This window comes from Schistocerca piceifrons, chromosome X (assembly GCF_021461385.2).
Source record: "Schistocerca piceifrons isolate TAMUIC-IGC-003096 chromosome X, iqSchPice1.1, whole genome shotgun sequence".
Classification (NCBI taxonomy): domain Eukaryota; kingdom Metazoa; phylum Arthropoda; class Insecta; order Orthoptera; family Acrididae; genus Schistocerca; species Schistocerca piceifrons.
The window spans coordinates 87,301,123-87,320,218 of NC_060149.1; the positions used below are offsets into that span (position 1 = coordinate 87,301,123).

General features: G+C 41.3%; 1 protein-coding gene across 3 annotated transcripts in view; it reads left to right on the forward strand.

Annotated features, from left to right (window-relative positions):
* LOC124722992 (malonyl-CoA decarboxylase, mitochondrial-like) overlaps positions 1-19,096 on the forward strand; it is a 100,464-nt gene that overhangs the window by 41,584 nt on the left and 39,784 nt on the right. For all 3 annotated transcript variants that reach the window (XM_047248162.1, XM_047248163.1, XM_047248161.1), the window contains 4 exons: positions 5,033-5,228; positions 5,877-5,986; positions 8,680-8,824; positions 13,539-13,757. In XM_047248162.1, the coding sequence (XP_047104118.1) occupies positions 5,033-5,228; positions 5,877-5,986; positions 8,680-8,824; positions 13,539-13,757 (670 nt within the window). The remainder of the gene's footprint in view (positions 1-5,032; positions 5,229-5,876; positions 5,987-8,679; positions 8,825-13,538; positions 13,758-19,096) is intronic.

Below are 19,096 nucleotides of genomic sequence, written 5' to 3' on the forward strand. Positions count from 1 at the left end.
AGTGCACACCACTTGCCAGCAGCACTCGGCAGACCCAACAGTGACTCATCCAAGTGCTAGACAAGCCTGACAGCACTTAATTTGTGGTCTGACGGGAACCAGTGTTACGTCTGCGGCAAGGCTGTTGGCTTTATTAAAATCTGAACAGTTTAAATTACTTTACTTGGAAACAATCCTTGTCCTCAGGAATGTCACCATGCATTTGGTACTGTTGCTGTACGCTTTAACTGTTATTGCTTCGTCCAGTACACAGTGATAGTCACCTCTCAATGTACAATTGACTGTAAACTTCAAAACACAGCTCTGACCAATAGTTTTGTTATGTTGAAGCCAGATGCTAACATCATAGATACTGGCAAGCATGTCTTTTTCTAGTTGACTATAATTGCACACTGCTTTTTGTTGAGAGTTCTTGAGGCAAAAGCAGTGGGCCTATCAGAAGGACCAATCCTATTGAAGAGCACAGCTCCAGTCCTGTAAGAAGATGCACCACAGCTAAGACAAAGGCTTAACTGCATCGAAAAGAATCTGATAATGACGACTTAACAATGCGTCCTTTGTCGTAGGCAATGATTACAGAGTGAGGTGGGCAGCACTGCTCTCGTGACATAAACAAGCTTCCAACAGCAGTGGAGTATGGATACCTTTTGAGGGTGTGTCTATGCTGACATCTCTCATTCATTGCTGCATCTGACATCTACATCTACATTTATACTCCGCAAGCCACCCAACGATGTGTGGCGGAGGGTACTTTACGTGCCACTGTCATTACCTCCCTTTCCTGTTCCAGTCATGTATGGTTCGCGGGAAGAAGAACTGTCTGAAAGCCTCCGTGCGTGCTCTAATCTCTCTAATTTTACATTCGTGATCTCCTTGGGAGGTATAAGTAGGGAGAAGCAATATATTCGATACCTCATCCAGAAACGCACCCTCTCGAAACCTGGCGAGCAAGCTACACCGCGATGCAGAGCGCCTCTCTTGCAGAGTCTGCCTCTTGAGTTTGTTAAACATCTCCGTAACGCTATCACGGTTACCAAATAACCCTGTGACGAAACGTGCCGCTCTTCTTTGGATCTTCTCTATCTCCTCCGTCAACCCGATCTGGTACAGATCCCACACTGATGAGCAATACTCAAGTATAGGTCGAATGAGTGTTTTGTAAGCCACCTCCTTTGTTAATGGACTACATTTTCTAAGGACTCTCCCAATGAATCTCAACCTGGCACCCGCCTTACCAACAATTAATTTTATATGATCATTCCACTTCAAATCGTTCCGCACGCGTACTCCCAGATATTTTACAGAAGTAACTGCTACCAGTGTTTGTTCCGCTATCATATAATCATACAATAAAGGATCCTTCTTTCTATGTATTCCCCATACATTACATTTGTCTATGTTAAGGGTCAGTTGCCACTCCCTGCACCAAGTGCCTATCCGCTGCAGATCTTCCTGCATTTCGCTACAATTTTCTAATGCTGCAACTTCTCTGTATACTAAAGCATCATCCGCAAAAAGCCGCATGGAACTTCAGACACTATCTACTAGGTCATTTATATATATTGTGAAAAGCAACGATCCCATAACACTCCCCTGTGGCACGCCAGAGGTTACTTTAATGTCTGTAGACGTCTCTCCATTGATAACAACATGCTGTGTTCTGTTTGCTAAAAACTCTTCAATCCAGCCACACAGCTGGTCTGATATTCCGTAGGCTCTTACTTTGTTTATCAGGCGACAGTGCGGAACTGTATCGAACGCCTTCTGGAAGTCAAGAAAAATAGCATCTACCTGGGAGCCTGTATCTAATATTTTCTGGGTCTCATGAACAAATAAAGCGAGTTGGGTCTCACACGATCGCTGTTTCCGGAATCCATGTTGATTCCTACATAGTGGATTCTGGGTTTCCAAAAACGACATGATACTCGAGCAAAAAACTTGTTCTAAAATTCTACAACAGATCGACGTCAGAGATATAGATCTATAGTTTTGCGGCTCAACGACCCTTCTTGAAGACTGGGACTACCTGTGCTCTTTTCCAATCATTTGGAAACTTCCGTTCCTCTAGAGACTTGCGGTACACGGCTGTTAGAAGGGGGGCAAGTTCTTTCACGTACTCTGTGTAGAATCAAATTGGTATCCTGTCAGGTCCAGTGGACTTTCCTCTGTTGAGTGATTCCAGTTGCTTTTCTATTCCTTGGACACTTATTTCGATGTCAGTCATTTTTTCGTTTGTGCGAGGATTTAGAGAAGGAACTGCAGTGCAGTCTTCCTCTGTGAAACAGCTTTGACAGTGACTTTCTGTAGATTGTAGTGCTGTTTTGTGGTACCAACTGTAACTTTCAACCGCACTCTTTGGACAACACCAAAACATTGGCACTGTATTAGTATTCTCATGAGTGAATGCATTTTTAATGTGAAATTTAATATTTTGGTCATTTGTCTGTAGTCGTCAGCTTCAACATCCGAATGATGCAAAAGAGATGGAATTGACAGAACATATACTGAAAATTTCCTGGGGCTATCTGGTAGCCATATTGTAGCATTTGGTTGTGAAAATTATTGTAGGCTTCCTGCATTGCTCTTGCAGATTCATGAGCTGCCATTGAGTTTCCTCTATCAGTTTTTCTACATCCTCTTTTGTTCGAACATTCTCAGAGTGGTATAATGAGTCAGGTTGTGTCTTTACTATCTTTTATTACTTTACTTGATATGTATTTATCTAGAGTGTGATTTATGACATGTTTGTACCCCAGTTGTCACACATTTGTTGAATTTGAACTAAATGTTCTCAGTTCATGTTTTATGTGGATTGCTAGTGCCTTTCTGTTATTTCCACCAAACCCAAATATGTGTTTAGGTTGTTGGTGAACTTTGACAATCATCATCCTTGTAATGATTAATTCCTGTCTCTTCAGTGACGTGATTTATTTCATTGACTCACTGTCTTCAGTTTGCTTTCCCTCATGGTTAATTAGAAAAATTTTGTCAGGTAATGACTGCTGCACTACACGACTACTCTAACACACTGTTTAGATTCTCTGAGTGAAAGGTCCGCAAAATTGAAGTTGTACTAATCACAACAAGTGATAGTGTTTCACTACTTGCTACAGGTTTGTGAAATGCAGTTCTCATTTGTTATTTATGTTAGAGTTCTACATTATTTTCCTCTTTCCATATTCTTTAATATGTGTAAAACATTTTCTTTTCTTTTCCTTTCCTTGATTTATTACATGAAGTGCGCAACGTAAGTTGAACTGAACAGTGAGTAGATATTTCTTCCAAAATTAGATTCAGTGAGCCTGAAGAGAAGTATTAGTCTCCAAATTGTGTGGTTTGTCACTATTAATCTTAATTTCTCACAGAAGTTGGTTAAAAATGGTCACTGAAGTATGCTGTGTGTGTGTGTGTGTGTGTGTGTGTGTGTGTGTGTGTGTGTGTGGAGGGGGGGGGGGGTTATTTTCTAAGAAACTAATGTAGCTTTGGAAATTGGATACTTCTGTAGATACTAATTATAGAATTGCAGAAAATATGATTTTTTGTATGTACACTCCTGGAAATTGAAATAAGAACACCGTGAATTCATTGTCCCAGGAAGGGGAAACTTTATTGACACATTCCTGGGGTCAGATACATCACATGATCACACTGACAGAACCACAGGCACATAGACACAGGCAACAGAGCATGCACAATGTCGGCACCAGTACAGTGTATATCCATCTTTCGCAGCAATGCAGGCTGCTATTCTCACATGGAGACGATCGTAGAGATGCTGGATGTAGTCCTGTGGAACGGCTTGCCATGCCATTTCCACCTGGCGCCTCAGTTGGACCAGCGTTCGTGCTGGACGTGCAGACCGCGTGAGACGACGCTTCATCCAGTCCCAAACATGCTCAATGGGGGGCAGATCCGGAGATCTTGCTGGCCAGGGTAGTTGACTTACACCTTCTAGAGCACGTTGGGTGGCACGGGATACATGCGGACGTGCATTGTCCTGTTGGAACAGCAAGTTCCCTTGCCGGTCTAGGAATGGTAGAACGATGGGTTCGATGACGGTTTGGATGTACCGTGCACTATTCAGTGTCCCCTCGACGATCACCAGTGGTGTACGGCCAGTGTAGGAGATCGCTCCCCACACCATGATGCCGGGTGTTGGCCCTGTGTGCCTCGGTCGTATGCAGTCCTGATTGTGGCGCTCACCTGCACGGCGCCAAACACGCATACGACCATCATTGGCACCAAGGCAGAAGCGACTCTCATCGCTGAAGACGACACGTCTCCATTCGTCCCTCCATTCACGCCTGTCGCGACACCACTGGAGGCGGGCTGCACGATGTTGGGGCGTGAGCGGAAGACGGCCTAACGGTGTGCGGGACCGTAGCCCAGCTTCATGGAGACGGTTGCGAATGGTCCTCGCCGATACCCCAGGAGCAACAGTGTCCCTAATTTGCTGGGAAGTGGCGGTGCGGTCCCCTACGGCACTGCGTAGGATCCTACGGTCTTGGCGTGCATCCGTGCGTCGCTGCGGTCCGGTCCCAGGTCGACGGGCACGTGCACCTTCCGCCGACCACTGGCGACAACATCGATGTACTGTGGAGACCTCACACCCCACGTGTTGAGCAATTCGGCGGTACGTCCACCCGGCCTCCCGCATGCCCACTACACGCCCTCGCTCAAAGTCCGTCAACTGCACATACGGTTCACGTCCACGCTGTCGCGGCATGCTACCAGTGTTAAAGACTGCGATGGAGCTCCGTATGCCACGGCAAACTGGCTGACACTGACGGCGGCGGTGCACAAATGCTGCGCAGCTAGCACCATTCGACGGCCAACACCGCGGTTCCTGGTGTGTCCGCTGTGCCGTGCGTGTGATCATTGCTTGTACAGCCCTCTCGCAGTGTCCGGAGCAAGTATGGTGGGTCTGACACACCGGTGTCAATCTGTTCTTTTTTCTATTTCCAGGAGTGTATTTCACTATCTCTCAACAGAAATGCTGTCACCAATTTTACTTATGCTGTTTTGTTTTAAGATATCTGAATATGAAGCAGTACATCCAGTTAGGAGCTGGACTGATCTGAAAAGAAGAGTTGGCCCTTATAGGAGATGTTTTGTGTACACCCACACAAGCATGCCATTTGAGCCAATAGTTGTCCTGCACACAGCACTGAGTGACAACATAGCAAGTAGTATGCGCGGTATTGTGTCTGCTGCTGCACGCATGTCAAGTGAGTATTTCACAATTGTTCTGGTACTTTTTAAAATTAATAAAAAAATTAATAACAACATGAAAGCTTCTGAAGTTCATATGATTTTTGCCTTCATATTGTACAGTACAATTTATCTATTTAGTATTCTCAGTCATTCTGTTACTCTCATCAGTACCAGCGATTATCAATACTTTCCTGTGCCAAACACAATCTTCAATGAAATTCATTTCAGTAATGTTTTCAGAACTTACTGACAGCTGACAAATAATGCACATCTGAAGCACCTAAGGTCCCCACTCTGCTCACCCTGCCCCCTATCTTTTTCAGTGGATCAGAACTGTGGGTTACACTGTAAAACATCAACAAGAGTATGTTTTATGAAGCTGTGGATACTGTGGTGTGTGTGTGTGTGTGTGTGTGTGTGTGTGTGTGTAAATAAATTGTTAGTTCCTATTGTTTGTATATATTAAAATGTTCATCTTTGTATCAGTTATGATAAAATGAACTGAAGCAATAAAATCTTTACATTTTTCATCCATTTTCAATCTGTCCTCTTTCTCCACCATGACTTATGTTTAGAGTCTGTTATTTAATAATACTACAAAATAGGAATAAGTAATAGTGAAACTGCAGTTCAGTTGGCTAATAATAAACTTACTGAATTAGTTGACGCCTCAGCTTCAGCAACTGGAATTGGGCATACAGAATGTGAAGATCCTTCATCTATAAAAGCAGCTATATTTTACTCTATAACATCAACTCAAAAAGGATTACAGGTATGTTGTAATTGTACTTGTTAAAACTTTTTGACTGCTCACTTAGGAATACTGCTAGGATTTTGAAGTAAGGCCACTTGATTTTAGGTTATGTTGTGGTCTGCATACTCATGGACTTGCAACTAAACTGTTAGTTCTGATTAGCCAGTGACAACACAGCTGGCCGTGACATACAGCTGATGCATAAAACTGTGTGTAGTAGTAAATGAAAAAAGCCAAACCAAAAATAGTTGCTTTAGACATAATTGCTACTATAGGTGAATTACCTGATGGAAACAACAAACTAGAATCAGGATAGGTAGCCTTTGATGTGCAGCTGCTCTGTGTGTGATGAAAACATACAGAAACAGCACAGAAAGTTTCTGTGGCATGTGAAGTGCTAAAACACACACACACACACACACACACACACACACACACACTTTTTGTGTATCGGGATTCAGTGTTTACTTTCCCACCAAGTGCTTTTAGTGTGGTAGCTAACATAATACTTACATTCGAATTAAAGTTGTCTTAATTTATAAGTTTATATTACAAGCTTTCTGAGATGAAATTAGGCATGTTAACTGTCGTTGTTGTATCTCAGTATCTTAAAGACATTGCCTGCCTGAATGTGGTGTATCATGCATCAGTGGTCATAGTAAAGGCTATTTGTAATGCACAGACACACTGTGTAGCTGTTGCAGATACTGGCATTTCCAGGCAGAGGTTATACTGTTGCATTTAAATAAGGCCACATGTTGGACACCACTTATGTAGTGTGTGATTTGGTAAGGCCCTATCCTGGATGCCATTTATGTTGTGATATGTTTTACTGAGCCTCATGTTGAATAGCTAATTTATGTTCATTACTGGTATCAGCTATGAAATAATTTCTCATTTGGCTGTGGCATTTGCTGTTAATAAAAGTAAAGGAATGTGATGCACTGGATAGAGTATATTACAATTAATAGAGTGTATTGCAATTATTATATTTCCATGGAATATTCTGTTTTGGGCCATGGCTAGATTGCAACTACCTTTTACAAATCATATTTTGAAACAATTAATTTTTTCTGCCACACCCTACAATAATTGCCCATTATGTTACTCAAAATATCAGGGCCACATTTAAGAGTTTGGTTATTCTTTTAAGACAAATAGAATGTTGTGTACAGGATTTACCAAAGGCCTGATTACAAGGTGGGATGTGTGTGTCTGGGAGAGGAAGAAAATTCATAAATTGGAATGAGAGACTTTCCAAACAAATTAATTGGAGTTTATTTCTAGATGACTAACTCTATGTTGTACAGATTCGAGACTGCGGCACATGGGAGGCTACCTACTACCAGACTGAGGGGCATAGCACCCACAGAGGAGCAGGAGGACACATCTGGTTGAGTCGAGAGTTGGTTACTGAGGGAGCATCCCAGAATTCTCAGTGCAACCTCACCAGTCCGCCCTGCATCCCCCACGTGATCATTCACAGTCCTCTGATCGACTGCCAGAGGGTACTTCACAAGCATGCCGTAGTCAGTGACTCTTTCGTAGTGCATCAGCCCATCAGCAGAATTCATTGAGAGAATACTATTTATGTGAACTGAGCCTGGGTAGGCTGTGATATCTAGTGGCATTGACTATTGTACTAGCCCAAGCCCAATCACAACTCTACAATGGAACACAGAGCCACTGCATCAAAAACAAACAATTGAGAAAGTAAAATTTCAATTTCCAATAAAATTTTCCCTACTCTGTCTGGCAATCTATCATGAACAATTGGTGACTGCCGGACGTTTACTGGAGTGCGTTACTGCATTACCAGGTGATGAATGTGGTGTGTTAGATTCGCAAAAATTCAATGAGATTATAACCAGACTGGGCATGTCAACTGGTTTAACTAGAACAGGTGTTAAAAAGTACTGAGTAACTTATGAACTGCAGTTGTAGCGTCTTACATCAGGCACAGTAGCGAAGTGATACATAATAGGAGAATCCATCCTCTATAATTCTGCAAAATTTGCTATAGGTGCCCATCTGTACATCTGATTGGCCAGCTTGGATTGCCAATCACTAGGTTAGCAATCATTGTTGAAGGGAAACATCCTCTTTTTCCCATGCTTGAAGAAACACACACTAGCTGAGAATGTTCCTCTTGAAGAGCATTCCATTATAATCTTTAGTGCTAATTAGTTTGCCATAATTTGCAAAATTCATTAACCTATTGAGTTATCAATTTATCAAATTCTTTCCAGTGTAGTGTTATCTGTGACGTATAGAGCAACAACAAGCCTTAGGTTGATTTCAGTGGTGCAGCATTTACCTTGAATATCTGGAAGAAGCATGCAGCCATATTGACTGGCGGGGCACCTCTCTCAACTTTCCCTGTCTGGGACTCCAGTTGGCTTGTGATCCCCTCGTACACAAACATCATCAGGTGCAGGCAGATGCTTTGTGGCTTCTACCACCTGAAGTCACATATTTTAATGAATAACATAATATTGTGATCTTGTAATTCAAGCAATTATGTACAACAGCCTTAAATAAAATTTTGCTAGCTAGATGATAAGTACAACCTCACTAGCAGCTTTTCTTGTGTGGTTCAGTGCATAAAATATGGAAGATTCTTAAAGTTGTCTTTTGAAAGAAATCTTACTAAATACTGAGAGAGGTTTCTTTCAATAAATAATTTTATTGTGCTATTTTTTCTTCTCTAGGGTATTGAATTAGGAAATTATTTGATCAAGAGAGTTGTACAAGAAGTCCAAGCAGAATTTCCACAGGTGACAAAATTTTCAACACTTTCTCCAATTCCAACATTTCGTCTATGGTTCTTGGAAAAGCTTAAGTCTGAAGAAAAAGGTATTTTCACTGTATTTAATTACAGTTATCTATAATAAGACTAATGGCATGTTACAGTCATTACATTCTAAACTAAAGAGCAGCCAGTGCACTGCTGCAGCATTTGACTGTGTACCATGATTGTAGGAAAAGGATCCAGTTAATGTAAGCCTCACTACAGTATTCATTGTGTTTCTTTCAGTTCTTTGTTGCACCTATCAAAATATTGCTTTTAAATCAATAATTTTTGCATAAATTATTATGTGGTATATGCATGAGCGATGTGAAGATGTTGATTTGATGCTGTGTAGGAGAGACTGTGTAAAGTGTGTCCTGGTGTTAGAGATGCATTTCCCCCTTACTGCAAATAGCTCTGACAAACATGACTTAAAAAAATAAAGGAAATAAGCTCCTGGTATGAGCCCATAATCATAGTGACCTGTATGAATTATTTCATCTAGTTCCGGTTACAGTTTTCATAAAGTTTCACATAACATGTTTTGTTACTTGTCATTTGCATGCACAAACTTAGAATTTGTTAAATAAATGTCAGTGTAGTATAGAGTATGTTCTGTAGTGGAACAAATTGCTGAATGCACTGTTAATTGTACAATGTGAGTTTTGCATAAAATTTGATCTCTGAACACTTCCATTGTAGTAGCTCGATTAGTGTAAGTATGTGTTGTAAACTACTTCCTGTTTGATAATATCATGATGTGTGGCTACTATAGCCTAAGAATTATCTTATGGACAAGACATGTTCAGAAAGTAAGTTAACTAAATTTTTATATGAAGTATACCTTTAAAAAAAAAGGCAGGATATTCTTGATACAGTTGCTGACAACATTTCCCCATAATTGCCATCCCGTCCAGTGCATGTGGTGGGGCGTGGCATAAACTTCTTTATGCCCTCATCAAAGAACTCTCCCACCAGCTCTTTCCTCCACTCCATAATCTCTTTCTGCACCTGCTCGTGGGTTGAAAATATAATTCCAAATGTGTGTGTCTTCACCAAGTTAGAGGAATACGGGGGCTGGTTCGAAACATCCCAACCAAATGCGTCCAAGAGCATCTTGGTGGCTAAGGCTGTGTGAGGACGGGCTTTGTTGTGGAACAGGCAGACTTCTCTCATCAGCATTCCCCTCCTTTTGTCTTGAATGCTCCTTTTAAGTTTTTGTAGGGTCTCACAATATCATTGTGAACTGATGGTCTCCCTCTGAGTCAGAAATTCATCCAAAATGATGCCTTTTTGGTTCTAAAACACTAAGGCCATAATTTTTTGCCAGAAATTGAGGTTTTGAATTTTTTGACAGGTGGGTATTGGTGTGTAGCCACAGTAACAGCTGTCTTTCTGTCTCAGACATGTAATGAGCCACCCTTGTTTCATCTCTAGTCTTAGTAGAACACAGTAAATCCACATCTTCCAAATCAAGTTGCTCAAGAAACTTGGCAGGAACTATTGATCCTATTTTTCTCATGCTGCTCTGTTAACTGTGTTGGGACCCATCTTGAACACGGTTCTATACCACTTAAACATGCTCATTGTGTTTGTATCACCTTTGCTTTAAACCGTATTGATTCACAAAAAAAAATTGGTAGGTTGTTATTTTTTTGTGAGTAAGAAATGGGGAACAGCATCTGACTCTCACTTGGCAAGATTTCTTACCTTCGTCTTTCATGCAGTTAGACACAACAACATGAGTTTATGTACTACAGTGTTTCTGTGATGCTCAGTGAGAGCACCACTCATTGTTGCCAGTAAAAAAAATAGAAAAAAAAAACTCATTATGGTCACAGCACACTTCCTTTCTAAACATGCCTCATACGTCAGTGTATATAAATAAAAGTGAAAATTGTTTTCAGATGTTTTTTACTTAATTCATATCCTTGAGGACCATTTTACCTAGGATCAGTGAAAGGCACATAAGCATGAATTTTCTTTTTTAAGTATGTATTCTCTCTTTTTGTTTTCATGACATGTTCTACATTCTTGAGGATTCCCTCACTATAGTTCCATGGAATGAAAAGTATTTCTATTTATCTGTCTACCTTTATCATATGCTGAAGCATAAGATTTCCCAAATACTGGCAATGAACTTTATTTTGCAAAACTAAAATTATAGAGAGACTGGATAGCTGTCCAGTTCTTGCATTCAGTAGGTGAAATTCCAGGTACAGGTATCTAGCTGTCCAAACTGTCAATTTCTTTCTTGCGAAAGAAATCAGGACCTATCTGTTGTGAGGATGATGGGAGACATACTACTTTTCTGACTCCTCCCCTATCATCTTTGTTTCCCCATTGCCCTCTCAACCCAGGGTGTTAGTGGCTTGCCTCTCCTTTATAACCTGTCAGACTTTTACAGTCTTAACCAGCTATTGCCAGTACACTGTTCTGGTCTGCAAATCATCTAAATTTGAATTTATTCAGGGCCATTCTTTTGTGTGTTACAGTTTCGCAAAAGTTATTGTAATGAGCCATTATACACATTTAACAGGAAAAAACTGTGACAAGAATGCAGCTGTTATGAGGGATATATAATAAAAGTTATGAGCAACTGATTCTTATGAATATTATTTTTTTAGTTTTTAGATAAATCATATACATCATCTTAGTCTGCAGATTTGTTGCCACTTTCTGATATAGCTCCATTTTTTTTTGCACACATTTTTCCTTCTGCAAGCCTGATAATTCCCCCCTGGTAGAAGCTCATTCTAGCTTCTCAAAGACACTGATGCAGTACTTTCATGTAGTTTTGGCCTTACAGTTTTTCTTTCACAGTGCCAATATGATGGTAGTGGCTACAAGGTTGGGACTGTAGGGAGGGTGCAAAAGACTTTTCCAACCAAATGTTCTAATTTTCTCCACAGTGAGACCATGTATAATAGGCTGTAGGAGGACCTTCATTCTGGGGCATTTACTGTGTCATGCAAGGCATAGCTTCAAATGTGTATGTATGTAAATGACAGCATTTGTGGTCTGTCCAAGTTGAAGAAAATCAACCAGAATGCAACCCTGTGCATTCCAGATGACACTACCCATAACTTTCTGACCAGATCGCACTGCCCTTGTTTTATCTTTTGACAGCAATTACAAATAGTGCCATTCCATATTCTGGTTTTTTGTTTCAGGCTCATAATGGTGGAACCAGCTTTCATTGCCTCTGATAATGCTCATCAAAAGGTTATCTCTTTCATTTCAAAATCTCTGAAAATGGCATTGAATGATGATTCTTCTCTAAAGTTCATGGCCTTCGGTCAGTAAACAGGCACAAACTTTTCAGTAACCAATCTTTGAATCATTTCATGGTCTGAACTAGATCCTATTGCAAGTCTTGATCTGATTTCGTTCACAGTGACACATAAGGTTTCTCTAATGAACTCTTCAACTCTTTCCTTTGTGTGTACCATGGAGGAACTTCGAGAAACAGCTACGGGGCCCATTGTGGATGATCATGTTTCCAGATTTGAAATGTTCCATCCATATTATAATGTTGCAGGACCCATGCACACATTTCTGTGTGCATGCAGAAGTCTGAGCTGAATGTCAGCAGCAGATTTTTCCTCTTTAACAATGAATGCAGTGACAGCACAGTAGCAGAATGAAAACATTGAGTTTTGCCATTTTGCAAATATCCCCTTCATCATGTGAGAGATGTTAAAGATGTCACAATGAATCCATGCATAGTGTAAAGTCTGTATATGATAATACAATTGTTTTTATTACATTGTTGGAATTGCAATTCCAACAATGGGTTGCTCATGACATTTAGTATGAAGTTTGTACAATACTGACATCTGCTGGAGTGTGGTTTTAGCAACATGAAAGCACCTGAATGAGATTTTCACTCTGCAGCGGAGTGGGCGCTGATATGAAACTTCGTGGCAGATTAAAACTGTGTGCCGGACCGAGACTCGAACTTGGGACCTCTGCCTTTCTTGGGCAAGTGCTCTACCACTTGCCCGCAAAAGGCAAAGGTCCCAAGTTCGAGTCTCGGTCCGGCACACAGTTTTAATCTCCCAGGAAGTTTCATGAAAGCACCTGTTATGATAACTAGGATTCTCATGTTGTTCTTAGTCATGAAATAATCACAAACAAAACATAAAATTTTGGGTTGCTGATTGACTAGCAGATACGATGTAGCTCATAATTAAAAATATTACCCTCTGTCACCAGATGAGCTGCTTTCTTCTGCACTCCACTTAAGATATAATAAATTTACTGTCATGTGTGTAAAATTAATAGCCCTTATGTCAATATCAAGACTGTAAATAGATCACCAATGTGTATAGTATCTGACAAGCCACAGCTATACAGTGATGTTGTCTAACATGTAGAGAGTAACCTCATGGTGATGTTAATTTGTTTACACCATAGCTTAACAAAAACTGGAAATGAGGAAGGGTGTCATACTTTTATGTTGTCACTTGTTTTTGCACCAGAAACAAAATCTAAACAGTAGGTATAATAAGTTAAGCATTATAAAACATACCTTCTGGTGCAACCATTTGTGATGACAGGGGAGTATATAAACAGATATGTCTGATGATGAGGGTAGAAGCCTTGACATCAATCATGTTATAATAAAGGATGAGCATTTAACTGCAAGCTAAGGAATTTTTTTCACTTAATTATCCATATGGTGGAGAGTTTAAATTAAATAGCTGTGTTTACTATGTAATACATTAATTGCTTGTGTGCTTTAGAGTAATAATGGCTACAATTTTTCAAACATAGGTAGTGGGCCCTCAACTATTTTCACACCTTCTGAAATTGAGGAGCTACGATCACATTTGAAGTGTGAGAACATATGGGAAGAACTGAGAAACATTTGCAAAACAGGTGGATGGATGAACAATCACGCATTAGTTGAGATGATGGAAGCTCCACTCATGCGTAATTGTGCTCGTTATCTGTATTTGGAAAAAAGACGTGGGTATGCATTTGATAGTGTTGGTAAGTTTCTCAATGCATAAATCTTAAAGTTATTGATGCCTTCAATTTAGATTGCATGTATGGGAATTTTAGACAGTTAAGAATCTCACACTTTTTGTCAAAATAAAGTATCTCATTTTTTACATTATGTATGCTTTTTAAAATTTGTGATAGATATGTTGTACTTTTTCTAACTTCACTAAAACAGAAAATTACTGTTTTTCCTTAAAATTTGCCAGGGTACACAAGTTTTAAAAGGTGGGCTTAATATTTCTGTGTATTAATATGAATGAGCTAAAATATTCAAATGATACAGTGCAAGTTTTTGTTTTTAATTGCTAAAATTCTGCATATTTTCGTAGGACTGTGGAACTTAACAGCCAGTTTTAATGTTTAGTAACAATGTGCTCTGAATAGTTGCATAAACATACAAGAGCAGTTATGAATAAGAACAGGTAATATGTCACAGTTAGCTAACTCTGTGTTCTGTTTTAGGATTCATTATATTTCAGTTACGTCAAAGTCTCCCATATAAATGAAGTTCATTGTTCTGTTGGGAATGAACAGATGGGCAGTCAGAGGGAAGCAATTCATGCATCAGTGTTTTGCTCACACAGGAATATTGCTGTTGTTTGAGAATTCTGTTGAAATATATTCTTGTGGAGATTTTCCATTGTAGCTATTCAGAAATTCATGACTGCTGCCTGGGACCTCCCACTGTAGATCATGTTGCTGCTTGCAAAATGTAGATGTACACGAGCGCATCAAACTACATTTGATCTAAGCATACAGATAGTGGTGTGGTTTGGCGACAAGTTAGGCAAATTGTCCTTTAAAATATGTTATAAACATGGTAGCACATAATGTTTGAATGACAGTACGGTGACACTATGTTGGTGTGTATTTTTGGTGGTTAAGTGCATAGATGGTGGATTTAATCGAGCGATGTACTACTGGATGTCATAAATCTCAGCAGCCATGAAACCAGTGGCAGTAGCAGCGAATATCATATCCTCCTTTCAGCAGCCTTAAGGTACTTTACTTCTGAGAAGTTGTTAATGCTTCTGTAACCTGCCCATTTGGCTGTTGATTCAGTATGGAGTTAGTTACTGAACAATATTTATTCATTAACTTATCTGCTCTTTTAAATTATTCTATATAATTCTGTCAACATGATCAGTTTGACGGACCATGTGGTATGGTGTGGGAACACACAATGTTCCATGGGCATACTGACCTCAAATGAGCATGATACGCTCACATGTTGACATTATTATAACACTATACTACTTCCCCATGTGTGTCTTTCCAGGATGCATTCGTTCCAGACTTCATTTTTATGGATGACAATGCACAACTGCATCAAACAGTGCAGGTGGAGGAACTCTTGGAATGGGAGGATATTTGGAGAATGGACTGGCCTGCCCATTCTCCAAACTTAAATCCCATCGAGAAAATGTGGAATGTGTTTAGTTGTATTGCAGCATGTCCACATGCATCAACAACCACCCAACAGCTGTCAACCATGCTGGATGTGAAATGGAAAGCTCTTTCACAAGAATTCCTAACAAACTTTGTATCCAGCAAGGGAGCACCTTGAAAAGCAAGCACTGCTGTCCGTGGCGATCACACACCCTGTTAAGAACCCTGTCCTGCCTTTTGTAATGTCCAGGGGACCACCATACATTGTGGTGACTTCTTTGTAATTATTGTCTTTCCATAAGTGTCATTTCTTTTTGTCTGATTGCATATTGCTGTCAGTTACCTCCTGTACAATACTTGAGCAGTTCTTTCTATGTGTGGTCAAAGTTTCATCAAGCTACTTGTCACTGACACATTAATCAAAAGCTACTGTTAACCAATGTTTGGCTTACAAGGCAATTGTTGGACTTTAACTATCATTATCAAGGAAAGTAAAATACTGGTGAACAATAGTGAAAAAGATGTCAGACATTGACAGTGAAGTACAAAAACATTTACTCTTTGTTTTTACCTCACTTTCAATGTGCAACATCTTTTTCAGTATTGTTAATCAGTATCTTACCCTCTTTGAGGATGATAGCTAGTTAAATTCTGATGGTGGCCTCGTAAGCTGAAAACCAGTTAACAAAATAGATTAATATTATAGAACATCCATATACTGTTGTTTTCATTTGTAATTATGAGTTTGCCCTACCAAGAAGCTATGGAAGAATCTGTAGCACCGGCACTATAATTTGACGCTACTGTCTAAAATAGCAATGCTGCTACAGCTGTTGCAAAACACTATGGTAGTGAGTGCGTGTGAAGCAGATCAAAACATTGTTATGTCACATGCATCAGTGCCACTGGTCAGTATCCACATGGTGGTCTAAACCAGTGATCAACAATATAATAATGTTGATACAGCAGGAAGGCAGGGCCACTGCAGCTGTGGCAGAGCAGTTACTACACCTGTGAGCAGCTTTTTTTTTTTTTTTTTTTTTTTTTTTTTTTTTTTTTTTTTTTTTTTTTTTTTTTTTTTTGCATATGTGGTCAGAAGTGGTGCTTCAGCAAAACAGGTAGACACCAAACTAGTACGAATACCTATCATTTTTAGCTGAGGTGGCCGCTGTCTGGCGGCACCATCTGTAAGGGTACATGTACACCAGTCAACGGGGCAACATCTTCTGGCAAGCAGCTGCTGTGAGAGTTGGCATCCACAGCTGCAAGCCTACTGCTGACACTAAGTTTGCCACTGTGGACTTAATGCCTTCGAGCCGGTGAGCCACCTGTGGGCTCACATCAGTCACAGCCATCCTTCTGCCCTGGAGGGTAGATGCTTGAGCTCAGGATGGTGCAGCTGCTCGAACACCCATGTGTGGGTGGAAATACTGATGCAGTATGTCTCCACTTGCAGAGGTGGACAGCACTGATGAGAGGCTATCTTTCTCTGTGAGAATCACAGTGGATTTCTACACCTACCAGCATGGCTCAGCCTTGAGCCATGCCCAGGCAGTATACGTGGTGCTGTGGCCTCTGTGTGTCAGCATTCCCATCCAGTGAGAAGCGTCATAATGAGCTGCTGGCCGCCTGCCGTAACAGTGCCGCCATAATCACTGCCCTCAGCCGTGCCCAGGGTGGTGTTGCCACAACAGAGCATTGTTACGAGTGTTGCAGTTTGTTCTTCAGTAAAATGTATGCCTAATAATGATGTTCCTGTGAGTGACCTCCAGTCATCATCATAACAATGATCCACCACCTCAACCCTGCCATTGTAGAGTTTAACCACCTTGGGCCTCTACAGATGAGTTAAAATTGAAAAAATAAAGTTACATATTTAATTTTTTGTTTGTTTGCCAGTAAATATCTGCAGTCCTGGCACCCACTAAGTGTCTCCACCAAAGTACAATAGTGGGATGCTAGAGGTACCATAGCCCACTGATAGAGTGAAGTATCTGTCATTCAATAGTTCATTTGTGGAAACTGCAGATATGTTGTAATTGTGTAGGACCATTCCAGATGGCTAAAGAAATCATCTTTATCAGCAGTTTGCACCATTTTGTTTTGGCTCCTCCTCCTCTAGCAACATCTTATGATACTGTGGTACAGAGATCTCATTGTGTACTGGGACTGCAGGTGTGGATGATAATAATAATAATAATAATAATAATAATAATAATAATAATAATAATAATAATAATATAAATATGAATGGAGGCCCGGGAAAAGAATAGGCCTCCGGTATGTTCTGCCAGTCATAAAAGGCGACGAAAAGAACAGACCACTAATAGGGCTAACCCCCCTTTTAGTGTGATTAGTTGGTTCAGGACAGAACTAAAGAAGCCTCGGACAAGCACTGTCATGGTCGGGGACGACGCTTGAACCCTATGCCCGCCCACAATGGTAACGACACTGCTAGCCAACTGGAACATGATTCAAATCCAAATAGAGGTGTTTTGCAGGATATGCTTCCTGCAACCACCCTAGAAGGAAAACAAAGACAGAGGATGAGATGGTCAGATGAAGTTAATCTACACCTCATGTCCCTGTTATTACCAAGCAACAAACCTAGGAACCAACACAACTGGATACAGATCACAAGTATACACATTTATTACCAGATACCCAGAATTAAAATTTTTGACAGAACAACGACTAGCTGATCAGATCCGTGTAATAATCAAAAATAACAGGATACCCCAGTCAGAATTAGAAAACATCAAACAACAAGTACAACAAATACTGGAACAAAATAATGTGCAATCAGAAGAAGAAGAAAATACAGTAGTGGACTCAAACATCCCAGAGCAAACAAACAAAGAACAACATGCATCAATTAAACTGTCAGAGGAAAACGAAATCTTAAGACAGCCACCAGAACAAGCACAAATAGAACACGAAGTGACACACATGTTAGATATACACTCCTGGAAATGGAAAAAAAAACACATCGACACCGGTGTGTCAGACCCACCATACTTGCTCCGGACACTGCGAGAGGGCTGTACAAGCAATGATCACACGCACGGCACAGCGGACACACCAGGAACCGCGGTGTTGGCCGTCTATTGGCGCTAGCTGCGCAGCATTTGTGCACCGCCGCCGTCAGTGTCAGCCAGTTTGCCGTGGCATACGGAGCTCCATCGCAGTCTTTAACACTGGTAGCATGCCGCGACAGCGTGGACGTGAACCGTATGTGCAGTTGACGGACTTTGAGCGAGGGCGTATAGTGGGCATGCGGGAGGCCGGGTGGACGTACCACCGAATTGCTCAACACGTGGGGCGTGAGGTCTCCACAGTACATCGATGTTGTCGCCAGTGGTCGGCGGAAGGTGCACGTGCCCGTCGACCTGGGACCGGACCGCAGCGACGCACGGATGCACGCCAAGACCGTAGGATCCTACGCAGTGCCGTAGGGGACCGCACCGCCACTTCCCAGCAAATTAGGGACACTGTTGCTCCTGGGGTATCGGCGAGGACCATTCGCAACCGTCTCCATGAAGCTGGGCTACGGTCCCACACGCCGTTAGGCCGTCTTCCGCTCACGCCCCAACATCGTGCAGCCCGCCTCCAGTGGTGTCGCGACAGGCGTGAATGGAGGGACGAATGGAGACGTGTCGTCTTCAGCGATGAGAGTCGCTTCTGCCTTGGTGCCAATGATGGTCGTATGCGTGTTTGGCGCCGTGCAGGTGAGCGCCACAATCAGGACTGCATACGACCGAGGCACACAGGGCCAACACCCGGCATCATGGTGTGGGGAGCGATCTCCTACACTGGCTGTACACCACTGGTGATCGTCGAGGGGACACTGAATAGTGCACGGTACATCCAAACCATCATCGAACCCATCGTTCTACCATTCCTAGACCGGCAAGGGAACTTGCTGTTCCAACAGGACA